The 13,839-nt window shown below is 41.9% G+C and overlaps 1 protein-coding gene across 1 annotated transcript in view; it reads right to left on the bottom strand.

Annotated features, from left to right (window-relative positions):
* Window positions 1-455: 455 nt before the first annotated feature.
* LOC104279351 (reticulon-4-like) overlaps window positions 456-13,839 on the bottom strand; it is a 13,497-nt gene continuing 113 nt past the window's right edge. Inside the window, exons 2-6 of the mRNA XM_009876616.1 lie at window positions 10,180-10,387; window positions 7,865-8,003; window positions 2,339-2,408; window positions 1,609-1,655; window positions 456-518 (exon numbers count right to left, since the gene is read on the bottom strand). Of these exons, the coding sequence (XP_009874918.1) occupies window positions 456-518; window positions 1,609-1,655; window positions 2,339-2,408; window positions 7,865-8,003; window positions 10,180-10,387 (527 nt within the window). The remainder of the gene's footprint in view (window positions 519-1,608; window positions 1,656-2,338; window positions 2,409-7,864; window positions 8,004-10,179; window positions 10,388-13,839) is intronic.

Here is a 13,839-nt window from a genome sequence, read left to right as displayed (position 1 = left end):
TATATAGATAGGATACTAGTTAAGTTATATAGTAAAGTTACGTAATAAATATAAATAGGTAACTATAGACATAGCATATAATATATACTATATAACTTATAAATTAACAGCATCAGCAAGGAGCTGATTATTATTATCACAGTAATATATATAATATAGTGTAGAAACTTACATAATTGATATTACAGTATATAAAATTATAGAAAAAAAATAGGTAAGTATATATAACATAGAATATAGAAACATAGCTGCATAGCATATACTCTATGTTATGCCATGAATTCACATGAGCATCAAGCTCCTTTCCTGACCATTCCACATGTGAAGAAAGGCCCTGCTCCTCCCAGGCCACACCACGTGTGTGCAGCGCGGCGCTAGTTACGCGCAGGAGCACCACCCCTGCCCAAGCCATGCGCGTTATTCACACAGGGCAACCGACAGAAGAAATCCCCGACTCACTTGGCCATTGCATCTTTGACGTTCTTGTTCACGAGCCCCAGGTAATGGTCGATCTGGGCCTGCGAAGGAAGAGGCCGGGCATCACACACAAGGCAGAGTCACCCCGTGCCAGGGGGCGGCAGGCTGGGGTCACCCACGTGTGATGCCAGAGCCCACGGGGGTGAGGGACTGCAGCATGTGCCCAGCTTTGGCACATCCCGCCCGCGTGGGCACTGGTGCTGCTGCCCCAAATGGGGGCCCCACAAGGGCAGGCGGTGACTTGGGGTGCAGAGGAGGAGGAAAGCCGCTTAGGTGGGCCGGGCCTGTTAAACGGCTTATGCCTTTGGAGAGCAGTCCTCAGCTCCTCAAGAGGATTGAGGAGCCTGCGATAAGCCCCACAAACGGCCCCTCGTCCTTCCTTGTGGCCCCTGCAGAGTGCTCTGCCCTTTGCCAGGAGCTCGGAGAGGAGCCTGGGAGGCTCCGCCATCTGCCTCGCGCCCTTCTGCCTCCCCTCCCAAGTCCTGGGCTGGCCTCCGTGAGCAGCCTTGGGTTTGGAAGGGCAGAAGGAACTGCTAAGCCAGAGCTGGCTTGCCCCCACCTGTGCTATTACCTGGTGAAGACAGTCCCTGCTCACGCCAAGCTATAATTTAATGACATGCTTTTCATTCTGGCTCATTCTTACCTCTGTCCTTTAAACAAGCCTCTCCAGAGGAGAAACACCGGACGGTGCCGAGAATCTCCCTGCTCCCTTTTTCGCCTCTTGCTTCAGGAGATGAATCCTGAGCATGAGCTGTAAAGTGGTTTCTTCAGAGATTGTTTGAAAAGTGCTTACACCAGGATTAACGCACCGCACTTTACTGCTTTAGCGCTGACCAGATCTGGATCAGCAGGGAAGGCCTCCAGGTTAATCGCGCCTTTTTCGTAGCTGTTTGCTGGGGAAGCCGTCTGGGGCTTCCACCAGAAAGGAGGAGGGGAAGCACATGCGGTCTGGACTTCACACTGAACTGGATTTTTCTCGGCCCTGGCACTGACTCCTGGTTAAAGGCCTGTCTTTTAAAGCCTTTAAATACACTAGAAGACTGAAATGCAGTTTGGTTTTATTCACGTGCAGGTTTCCTTCAGCAGAGCTCATTCAATGCAGCATTTAATGAATCACGCTAAATCACTCACCTGATGTCTCTCATAAATAACAGGAACACTGAAGAGCGAAATCAAAGCTAGGAAAGAACACAGAGGAGGTATAAATATTTACAAAATAATTGGTGTTCAGGTAAAACAATGACCAGTTTTCACACCCTGACGATTATTTCAAAAAGGTACAAGAAAAAAGAAACAAGCCACATGCAAAGATTGTTGGCCAGTAATTTTAAATAATCCCTCTGAAGAAGAGAAGCTGGGCTCTTCTCCAGGTCTCATTAACAGTACAGCAAGGCTGGTCACAGTTCACTTTTTGGCTGTGAGTTATGCAAAGTCTTCAAAAAGGATGCTTAGGCTTCTGCCAACGTCTGTTGGTTTCTGACACCTGAAGCCAGCCTGCTCTGGGACACAAGAACGAAAACTATCTGCAGCGGGACACAGCCAGATCCAACTGCGTACCTTCTCCAAAGCCACGCTACACTGATAATGTTTGTGAAGCTAACCCTGAGAAGGAGAAGCACAACAGAATGGGCTTTCAAAAATGATAAAATGTCAGGAAAAATCAGCAAGCTCAAGAAATTTAAAAACACGACTCAAAATTATCTGCTCTGCAGCGTTATCGATGTCCTAGAAGGACACAAAACTGTAACATCTTCCTACACTCTCAAGAACACAGGAACAGCCCCACAGTATGGAGCAGACCTCAGTGCTTTTCCAGGATTATTTTGTATTTCAGATACCTTACGGAGTTTCAAACACTTACCCAGAATCAGTAATGTCAGACCATTAAACAAGGCACCAACATAAGTGAATACCCACATCAACACCGCAAACTAGAAAGAAAAAAAACCACAACAGCATGTCAGCCCACAGTCTGTCTTACCAGAACATACTCGTTAGAGCTGGGAGAGAACTTCTCTAAACACACGTATGAAACTAAAATGCTCCAAACTCCACTTCACTCGTGTACACCTCATGTAATTATAGATGAGTGACAAGATGGTTGAAGGGTTCAGTAATAGGATATGGCGGCTTCTTGTGTTTAGGTCATGGGCCTGAATTCAGCCCAAGTCAGCAGTGACTAAAAACTCCAGCTCTGTGCCAGTCGGTGGCTGCTCCGTGCCCTCTGTGGTTACACAGCATTTCCAATCCCAGGTTTCCTAATGACAGGCAAGCGCTATTCCTGCCTCCCACCCTTCCAAGAGAGAAAACAAGACAGGCAAGGGAGAGGTTAAAGGACTGGTGCATGACGCAGCACGGGGTGACAGATCCGGAGAGAAAGCAGGTCATTGGCGTGGCAGCCCCACAGCCAACGCAGAGCACGTCCACACCAGAGCTGCAGCACAAAGGGCAGCACCAAACTCTCACAATGATGCTTCGGCTCAGCAAAGGTCTCAGTTGACGAGATTGGGCAGAGGTTTGTCACACTGGGGAAAAACCTGTCTGGGAGGCAACACAGCAAGGTTGGCTTGTCTGTCTTTTTTTTTCTTCCCTAAAAAAAAAATCCCCAAAACATAGCAACTTTGGATACTATAAAAATCAGGAAAGAGACAGTTCAATAGTGCCATAAAATGGATCCTGGCTCTATGTCAGAGACAAACCCAGAAGCAAAGACATCCCTTTCATTAACATACACTTAAACCCTCCTACTGCCCTAACTTCTGGCTTCACCTCCCAGCCCTTAACTTGCACCCAGACACTGCTACTCGCCCACTGCCACCCCACTGCCTGCACTGGTACAGCTCCCCCATCTTGTACCAGCTCTTCTCAACTGTCTTTTACACACAGATCTACCCGAGTTCAAGCCCCTCAACTTTCTGCCAGGTGGAGAGTGTCCCAAGCACACCTCTGACCTATGCTGGGACGGGAGGGGGCCAAAGGCTGCCAGCTCTATTTCTGTGTAGGATTCCTCCCCCAAGGAAAAAAACATCCCATTTCTTCTAGTGTTGCACAGCCCATCAAGAACTGAGCAAGAGCCAGGATCGGGATGTCAGAGGGGATTTGCCAGTGTTTATTTATTGCTAAGCGCTGGGTTATGCTTTGCATTGTGCAGAGCAGAGACCCCCAGCCCATGCAGCAATTAAGCACGTCTGGTTATTTTCTGTGCAAGACACCGCAAAACACTGGGCAGGCACAGTGGGGAGGCGTCAGGGAGAGAAGACGTGGGCAGAGTTAGCAACCAAAGGTGAAGCACTCTGATAAGCTGAAGATAAATGCAAGGAAGAGATACGTACAAGCACTGGAAAGAAAAGAAAGCATGTCAAAGGACTGTGGGTGCAGGCAGGGATTTACTCTGAAGCCAAGTTATTCTGAAGTTATGTATCCAAACATCCATTTTTAGCTTATCGTAAGATGCAATATATCCAAGCCAAATAAAACCAACAGCCAACAGTAAGATAGAGAACATGACAATCAATACAAGATTAATCATTTGACCCCTGTAATGAAACAAAGTTTACTTCAATAGCTTCATTCAAAGCTGATCCCATTCAAAAATCAGTAGGATTAAACTGCAAATGATGCAGTTCTTATCTGTCAGTTCTTTCTAGATGTGACGCAAGCAGCACAACAGGCACAAAGTCAAGTCTCAGACATGGCTGCAATATTACCAGCAACTGCATTCCCACTGAAGGATTTTTGGCAGGTTTATCAAGAAAAATAAAGCAGATTTCTCTGAACTCCCTCATGATTCATTCAAACCTTGGCCCAGTTCTGTTCTCTGCAATACCAGGGTGGGAGCTGACTGCCAGCCTCTTTGCACAAGACATTTCAAGGAAGCAAACCCATTCCTTTCAGTGTAAGCCTGCACATGCAGCACATCCCCTTCCCCAGCAAAGGGAGGAAAATTAACAACTTTTACTACAGCAAAAAGCCCCCAAGTTTGTGATGATTCAGAGCAATTCCTTAGCAGGCTGTGTGTTCAATAAATTAAATACGCCAGCTTCAAGCACACACACAGCAAAAGCATCTTGACAGCTACTTGAGATCTCCTCTGAATCCACACGATTACCAGAGCCAAGCACCACCCCAGGCAGGTGAACATCTACATTGCTGAAGACTATGACCAAGCCAGAAAACATGAGTTTATGTAAGGAGAGAGGTAACAGATAAGAATCAATCCCAAAGTCCAACAATTATCAGGACTATCCCATCCTATTTAGGAAGCATTGAATTTATGGCCCAAGAAAGATCAAAATCCAAGAGTTAACATTTGACTGACACAGGCTTTGCTTCTCAGAAAGTCTACCCAGAGCAGCATCAAGGTCTAACGAGTAAGGGAAGTGGACTAAAAAACTGCACATGCATCACGTGTGCCGTTTTTAGTCCACTTCACTTACTCATCCTGGGCAGGAGAAGAAACCGAGATCACCCTCTTCTCTGCCGTGTCAGTAAGGGACAGTCACTTTGAGAGTTGGGGCTACCAAAGCAAATCAAGTTCAGCAAAAGCCTCAGAATCCCTCTCCCACAACTCCTCCTTTCTTCACACATTTCTGACAGTTAAACAACACTCTCACAATTAATTTGAGTTGATCTCAATCCCACATTTACATATTGGTCTCTCTCTTTTTTTTCTTTAGAACCTAGAAAAACTCATGAGAACTGCCAGAGCAGCTGCCGTGGCACAGCGTGGGGGCAGAGCACTAGATCGTTGTATGTCAGGACAAAGTGCAGTTTCTCCTGGGACTCTCTGGCAAGGGCTCTGCTGGAAATGCTCCTGAAGGGCTGTGAGGAATTGCTCCTTGTGCTGCATAAATATTTAGAGTTCATTTTAAGACTCCTGTGACTGAAGCATTGTTTAATAAAAAAGAAAGAAAAATCTTAACAAGACAGAATTTACAGCCAGAACTATTACACGCAGTAAACTGACCCACAGACATTTTCTACATTAGAGCTTTGTAACTTTAACTATACACAAACACACTGTTTCCTATAGTGAAGATGTTTAAACTACTCGAGCCAAAATATTTTTTTTTTTTTAAACCGAGGCCCTTATGTGTTGTTACATAAGACTCCAGCACGTTAATGCTATCCTCAAGCACAAGTTCTTCAAAATCAGTAACTCGTGCTTGTGAACAGTCCTGACATTCATTGGTTTCACATAAGGGTTGCTCCCAACTACCATAAATTAGACTAATTAACCTACACAAATTGTTTTAAATATCAGGAGAAGTGAAATTAATTTGTTCAGCTGAATAAACATGTCTTTCCTATATACCATAATATTTTGGATCAGAGTGCCTTGAAGACATTCTGACTGGAATTACTTCTACTTCTCACACAATTCCTCTGAAAGGCCTAATTTTTAAAACAGCATTAACTGAAACAGCAGTTGGCTGCTCATTGCTTCCTCTTCCTTTATTGCAAGGGATTGTGATCTCTAAATAAATGGTGTGGAAATTCTTCTAACGCAGATGAAGGAACACATCATAAAGGGCTTAATTATTAAAGAAATACAAGCGATCTTGTGACCAGTTGGTGTTTCTGTGAGGTTGTTTAATCAGATCCAAACACGACTTAAGTGAAGTAACTTTTCTTTGAACACTGAAACTCAACACCCTTAAATACAATAAACAAAGAGTATGTTTCTTTCCTCCATCAAGCATCAAGCTTAAGTTATCAAAATGCAATTTAGCCATGTAACAGTAATTCTGGTGGTCAAGGCTGTGGCCTTGAGATGCTGCAGAGATGAATCTTAAGTACTCAGTCACTTAAGCATGAAGGCAAGATGTAGGTTCTTGCAGACAGACCGACAGGCAGTGGCGGGATTGATTTAGCCATCAAAATGCAATGCCTGTGTGGAAACACTAGCAAGGCACAGACAGTAACAGCTTTATTTAAGCCAGTCTGCCATGAAATGGCTGCAACAGTATCAACTGTGTCCAGAAAATAACAATGCACAGCCACCTCAAAAAAAACCCCAGCCACTTTACTTCAGGAACACCAAGATTATTACACAAAATCCCAGGCTAATATCCCATCTCCTATTTCCCTTCTCAGAAAAGGAGTCTTTATCACAGCAGCAGACCCCAAGTAACAACCCAACAACCTTAAAATCTTTCCTGTCTCTTCCTGCAGGAGACCTGCACAGCATAAGGTCCAACTTCTCATCATGCTTCAACTTAAACAGCTTGTGACAGAGAAACTGGATCTAGAAACTCCAGATAAGATCCTGGGATCTGCCTCTGATTTTTACTCCACAACATAACAAAGACTTCTACAGTCTTCCTATTTTTCTTCAAGTTTCACTAGAAACCCCTTCCCCCCACTCCACAAGAGCTCAAAGGACTTTACAAAGCACTAAAGAGATTTACTGGAGGATAAATGCACCTTTATTTCAAGAAGATTAAGCAAACTGAAAAAGAAATGGACAACACGTTGTACTCGGCAAAGGAAACAACTGTTCGAAAAACCAAGAAAGGCGATTAGCTTGAAAAGAGAGAATATGGTTCTCACAGAACAAAACTAAAGGGTTGTCAGCTACTTTTTTTTTTCCTAGGACTATTTTTCACTGTCAGTTTTGCTCTGCCACTTTCAATAAATCCCATTAAATACTATCTGGACGTATTCACAATACCTCTTAGGCAGTATTGCACGATTTAGAACAAGTAACTTGCAAAACCCCATTTAGTAATTCACAACACTAGAAGAAGTAGCTATTTAGACCCAAATCCAGGGACAGAAACTAAGCGTCCACCTTCCTAGTCAAATACCCACTCTTCCAGCAAAAGAAGCGGACACAAGAACTCCTATTGTTTAAGGCAAGTAACCGTACACTAACCGCTCGTTACTCTCTAGACAGAAACAAGCAGAAAAACAAAACCAGAACAGGCTGTGCCAAGTCTAGCCCAAAACACAGATTTTCAAGAGTAACAGCTACAGGTTGATGACCCATCCCGAATGTCTACATTGGAGCAGTGTCACGTTTTCTTAAAAGATTTCTGCTGTTAAGCACCAGCGAGAAGGTGTAACAGCTGAACTACATGCAGCCAGAGCTTATTTCAGTTTTCTGTCCACATTTATTATACTGCAAAAAAAGTGCAGATAAAGTTATCCACTCTAATACAGCAAAGAACATTCCATATTCAATGCAGTGTGGCTAACAGAAAGCTATGCTTCTTGAAAAACAAAAAAGGGTTATTACTTCCAAGAAGCAAACTAAACCTCATTATTCACTTATACAGAGCTATTGTTCATTCACATTTATAAGGACTAGTGGGATTTGCTAACCCAGGTCAGCAAGGAATCTATTTACATAAGGCTGCTGTATCTGCAGCTGAGGCAAACTTACCTTCAGAGAATCAACTAAGTCATCGACTAGGAAGAGACGTCTCAGCTCTTTGACTGTGCCATTAACGTGACCAAGCACAACATTACTGTATTTCTGAATAAGCTCTTCAGATACAGCTACATCAGACTCCAAGTAAGCCCTGCAAGAAAGAAGAGCTTATGAAACTACTGCAAGCGTGCTGCCAAGCAGTATCAACATATGTTACATACACAGCATCAGTATCAGTTCTTTTTATGTTATAAAGAAGAAAACCTCATCATAGGAGGAATGCTAAAAGGATAAAACTAACCTGTTATTCTCAGAAGGTAAAAGTGAACCTTAAGAAACAAACCCACAACTTCTCAGGAATCAAGAAGTTTCTCTTACTGCGACGTAGCACTAGTGCATTTACTATGTCACACCGTTTTACCTGGACTAGGCAAAAAAGGCTGTCTGGCTAACGGATCTGTGTGTAAACAGCCAGGGCCACCGAGGGCCCAAAACAGCGCCCAGCGCCGCTCTGGTCTGTGCGGTCACTTCTCACTCCTCAGCATATGCTGTAATATCATACATTGATAAAGCCACTACTTTAAAAGAATGATACAGACAAGCTGGGAGGTGTCATTCTCAGGTTTTGCTGTTGTATCAGGCAGCTTAATATTCTCCCAGGCTTAAGATTCCAGCTCAGTGTTAACTTCAGAAATGCTTTCCAGAGGTTTGAATGGATAGGTTGAGAAATCTCAAGCTAACACTGAGCTGCAACAAACACACTAAGGCAGGGTAAAATGAGCAACTTTCATCATTTGCAAAAGAAAAAAAAAAATTCTGAGTGACAGCAGGTATTTTAACAGAAACACGCAAGCTCCTATCTAGTTAAGTGCACTTTCCACGGCACTGTGACATTTATCTGTAGTTGCAGTGGCTATGGCAATTTACTCCTTAAATAGCAAACAATTTATCTAATTTGCACGTTGGAGGGAGAAGGAGCAGTGCAGCACATCAGGAACAGCATACTCTCATTCTACAGCTACCACAGTTAACTTTTTTGGAAAGTTTTTACTTTTTTTACTTTTTTTTTTTGAAAGTTTTTACTTTCATTTCGGGAGGGATTCTGCCCTGGGATATTTTTGTTCGATTTAAAAAAATAATCACAAAAACATAAGTTTACAAAACATACACATTTCATACTGCTATACTGAATGTTGGTGTCAATTGTTCATATGTATTTCTTCATATCAGGTCTAAGTTTGAAAGCAAATACTCTTTTTTCCTCCAGAGCTTTCTCCCACACCTGGTTTAGGCACAGCTTGGCTTCCACTGGGTAAATGAGCTGCTTCACATAGTCAGGGAGGAATGGATGTTAATCATTTTACTTTACTGAAGCTGAGGGAAGTTGAGATGGAACCACTTCAATGATTAATAAAACGAGAGAAGCAAGTCTGAGCAGTGTGGACAGGGCTGGTATGGAAACAGGAAACATGCATTCTAATTACCGTGATATACTACCAAGTTTGGGGGTTTATATTTTTCTCTTGAGATGCAGCTGTGCAATAACAGGCCCCACTGTACTCCACACAGGAAAGGATGAATAGCAATGGATACTATATTCCCACACTGCAGGAAGCGAGCACATGGTATACCCCAAGGACTTAGCTCATCACTTAAAGGAAAGCGTTCAGAGGTCCTCTTTAAGGACCTAAATTAATCCTGTGATTCAACGCCTCCAGCCAAGTTCAAGTGTCAATGTCCAAGTTTCTGGATTGCTGATCTGGACAAGCTGCAATGAATCTGGATACCGTTGATGCCATAGCAGCCCTGTATGTGTAGAGCACACCTATACTGCTAAAAACCCAAACACAAATTTTAAGAGGATTCTTTATTTTAAAGTTCCAAAAGATGAAAGCATCCCCTGCTGTACTTATTCTGAGTTTTGCTAAATATATTAGAGTGGAAGTGCTGCATCTCCTTGGCATTCTTTAAGTTTTGTAGATCATCCACCATTGGTTCACCTTCTGAAGACTATACCATCCTATAACGCACATACTTCTCTATTAGATTGAAATATTTATAATTTTTAATGTAACTTAAGATACTGTAGCATTCTGAGGGAAGTTCCCTGTACCAAGTGCTCAGTTCATTCTCTTTACCTCTGCGCATGCCTAAAGAGAAAAATTGAAAGAGTAGTAGTAGTAATGGGCCGGGTAACAGATTTTTCAGTACAGAGTCTATTTACATGATTATGCAATATTTTACAGCATATGTCATCTACCGCTTCGAACAGCACCAATACTGCTGTTCCCCAATACCGCTGTTCTTAATTAGAAGAAAAATCTCACCTAAACGGGTGGCCTTCATCAGACTTTTGGATTGCCTGGATAACTCCCTTGTATATCCTAAAGCTGATGGTCACAGAAAGCAGGGCCAAGGCAATGTAAGCTGTCACGCTCACGATGCTGAACACTGTTAATGACAGCAGCAGGAACAAGCTGGCTCCAAACACCACTCCCGTCTTCTTAATGTCTCGCCAGTAAAGGAGGTCAACAACTAAAATTTAAAGATAAGAGATTAGAATAAGATACCTTTTATATCCATATGAAAACAGTAAAACATCATTCACTTGGGTGTCAACAGTCATCAAGAATGGAGTTTGCGATCTCACTGTCAAATCAGAGTTGAAATTGCAACTGGAAAGATGTTATTTTAGCACTGATTCCATATTGGACCTCAGATTATTGAGATTACTGTTATTAGGATTACCTCAAATGTAATTGCTAAAATTTAAGAACAATGCTGCCCTTAAGCAATGTCAGAATTAATCTCTTCAATTACTGTGTCGTGTTCTGCACCAGAACCACAGCAGTTTGTGCTTCTTTTTTTTTTTTTTTTGTGCAATTTGTGGAGGTCACTCACTGCAGAGATCGATTCCGATTCCCTGCTATGACACACGACAAAACACTGAGATCTCTAAACCGTTATGTCTTTGCAAGTCTGATCCAGGTCGAATCTCCTGCACTCCAATGCAACTACTCCCATTGGTAGACAGAGTTTATTTTTTCCTTAAGGGACGCTCACAAAAGAACACAGTATTAGACCATTTTCAGTATCATTCTTAGAAGTAAGCTACATCCTTGCACAGGTCACAGGTAATGGCTTCATCCATCCATTGCAGATTTGTTTGGTTCAAGGTGTTGTTGCAGTTGATTACCTTAGTGAAAACATGAAATCTGGCAAACATTATTCTGCATTGCTGAGTACAGAACCGCGCAGGGACATCCAGTCTAGTTTTATACTTCATGGCGAGACACACAGTAAAACTCACTCCTCATGATTTCTACCTCCACAGCTGATTAGATGTTCAGAAGAACAAATGTCTTTCCGGCATCCAAACTGCTTGCTAACAGCAATAATATATCAGATAGAGAACTCAAAATAAATTAGAGAAAAATTATTACTATTACACCACAAGGTTAGGAAATTGCCCTCATTCTGAGCATCACCACAGTTAACTATAAAATAGTGTATCACGATTCAGAACAGATTCTCATTCTGAATGACTGTAAAAGAAAACTAAGATAAAATTTGACTGATATCTCTCACAGGATAAAAACATGGTAGTGCATCAAACATTAAATACTTAGCCCCTGGGGGGCAAAGTCTGCATAATCCCTTTAGAGGTTCAACATGAAAATGCCACCGGGGTTACAGTGCTATTTCACAGTATTTCAGAAGCTCAAGTCTTTTCCTCATTACTTCCATATGGAAACCATACTGAGCAGCAGGCATTGGAAAGTTGAGAACTCCAGTAATAAACTTAAAGCTGCTGTTTTCATAATGCAAAATATACAATGCAAATATTTAAGGAAATTTCTACTGAAACGTGAATTAAGTTCTACAGACAGAACCAGCTCAGGGTTGCACAAATATCTTAAACTTAATCACAAACCAAAAGTGCTGCGGAAAGAAACAGCCTCACCCCTCTACCACCACTCAGTTCCACTCCTTTCCTCCGGGCCATGCACAGAACCAGCCTGGTTGTCTGTGTGCCACTGCACCAAAAACCATAAAATAAAAACAAAGCAGCCAGCCAGATCAGATTCTGCTTGCAGTTCGCCATGTGACTCCACAAAACATATGGGGTGAGAGATAGAGCAGCCAGCTGAAGGAGGTGACTCCTGCTCTCAGAACAGCACCCATCTAAAGTCCTCACTGAACTGCAGCCCAAGCTCCCCGCACACCCTCTTGACCTGTTATTCTGCTGGGTCGCTTCATGTTACAAGGCTGCACTCCTATTGTCCCTGACAAACAAATAAAACTCTGAGCAAGGTAACTTCTCTTTGGTATTCATAAAAAAAAAAAAATCAAATAAACAAAACTCCAAGTCATAGTTAATTCCTTTTGTATGGAGTACAATTTCTAATTTTAAGAACATTTTCTTTGGTTTATTTGGCTTTGCTTCTATTCAAAAAAGCATCTACTAGTGTTTCTGCACACCTTATGTTCAGTTTAGAATGTAAAAAGGAACTTAAAATTGTGAGCTTGACCTGAAAATGGTTATAAACTGTAAGCCTCAACTGAGTTGCAAGTATCCCTAAGACCTGGGTGAGATTTTGAAAAACAGTCTTGAAAATAAAGAAGTTGGATTTTGTGCTCCTAAATCATGCAAAATAGCTTTGGAAAAATACCCACCAGTAATTTATCTGTATTTGCTTCAAATACAGAAGCTATATTTATTTTGAATGTTGCAATCTGAGCATTCATACATTCAAATTTGAGTGCTGTTCCCATATCGTGTGACACACTAAGTATGAGCCCTACCCCTCTCCACTTGCAAACAGCATTAGTTCTGTAAATGAGATACTCCTTCCTCTGTAACACAGTTTTAAAGCATCTCCACTGACAGCAGGTTCTTACTGCTTTGTAAGAAATCACTTATTACAAGCAGCAAGGACTTATTACAAGCAGTAAACACATTAAACCTGAACCCAGTTACAAGGAATCTGAAGACGGGAACATAAAGACAGTAATTCATCCCTGTGACAGTTTCTAACATACAAGATACAAAGGTAAATGCTGGAATTAAAGCACACCACAAATGCCAAATGACCCCTAGCAACCCATCCTCAAGTCTTTTGTTCTCAGCAATCATTAAGAAAGAAAACCCAAGCAAGGACCTCCCCCCGTCAAGAACATAGTTCGTGCTGCACACGAAGCATTTTTCCTTGCTCGGCCTCCATTCCATTTGGAGAACTACTGCACAGCCTCAGCTTCATGACATACAGATCTGGTTTCATTGTAAATTCCTCAAAGGGAAGTCGAGTGTCACAGGCCACTGAAAACTTGATTTGTAATTTTCAGTCCAAGAGAGTGCACAATGAAATTGATTTATTTTCTCCAGTTGATGAGAAACAAGTATTTGCATTTCTTTCTAAAGTAAAAGACTAAAAGCATTCCTAGAAGCAGTTTTCTGGCTTTAACTTATACACAAGATATTCACAGCAGATTAAAAAAAAACAAAACAGAAAAACAAACCCCCCTACCAATTCTCAGGAGCAGCCCTGCCAAGCAGGATCCTTCCTCACAGAAACCATTTTAAGCTTTATTTTATACAACAGGAACTATAATCTCATGCATTTAATGCAAGTATTCCAGGCCTATTCTAAAGCAAGAGCAGCTGCCTACATTTGGTAAGCACGAACTGTCACTTGGCACGTCTAAAAATAGCACTGCTAGCATCCGTGCCTTACATGCAGAACTCATCCAATTACATTTTGTTTTAAAGCGAGTGCTGCAATAGGCTTTATTGCTGTATTTTTCATTAAAAACAAGTCTTTCCTTTCTTTCATGGACTTTCAACTTAAACCTGAACGACCCATATTGCTTTTTTGCTGATAAAAAGAAGTGGTTTGATATATTCAACCTGAAAATCCTCTTTAAAACAAACAGCAAGCAAACCAAGTAAACCCCTCTTGCCCTTTTTTTTTTTTTTTTTTTTTTGT

This window comes from Apaloderma vittatum, unplaced genomic scaffold, assembly GCF_000703405.1.
Source record: "Apaloderma vittatum isolate BGI_N311 unplaced genomic scaffold, ASM70340v1 scaffold37140, whole genome shotgun sequence".
Classification (NCBI taxonomy): domain Eukaryota; kingdom Metazoa; phylum Chordata; class Aves; order Trogoniformes; family Trogonidae; genus Apaloderma; species Apaloderma vittatum.
Note: the sequence above shows the minus strand (reverse complement) of the source record. Positions and strands in the feature narration are given on the sequence as shown.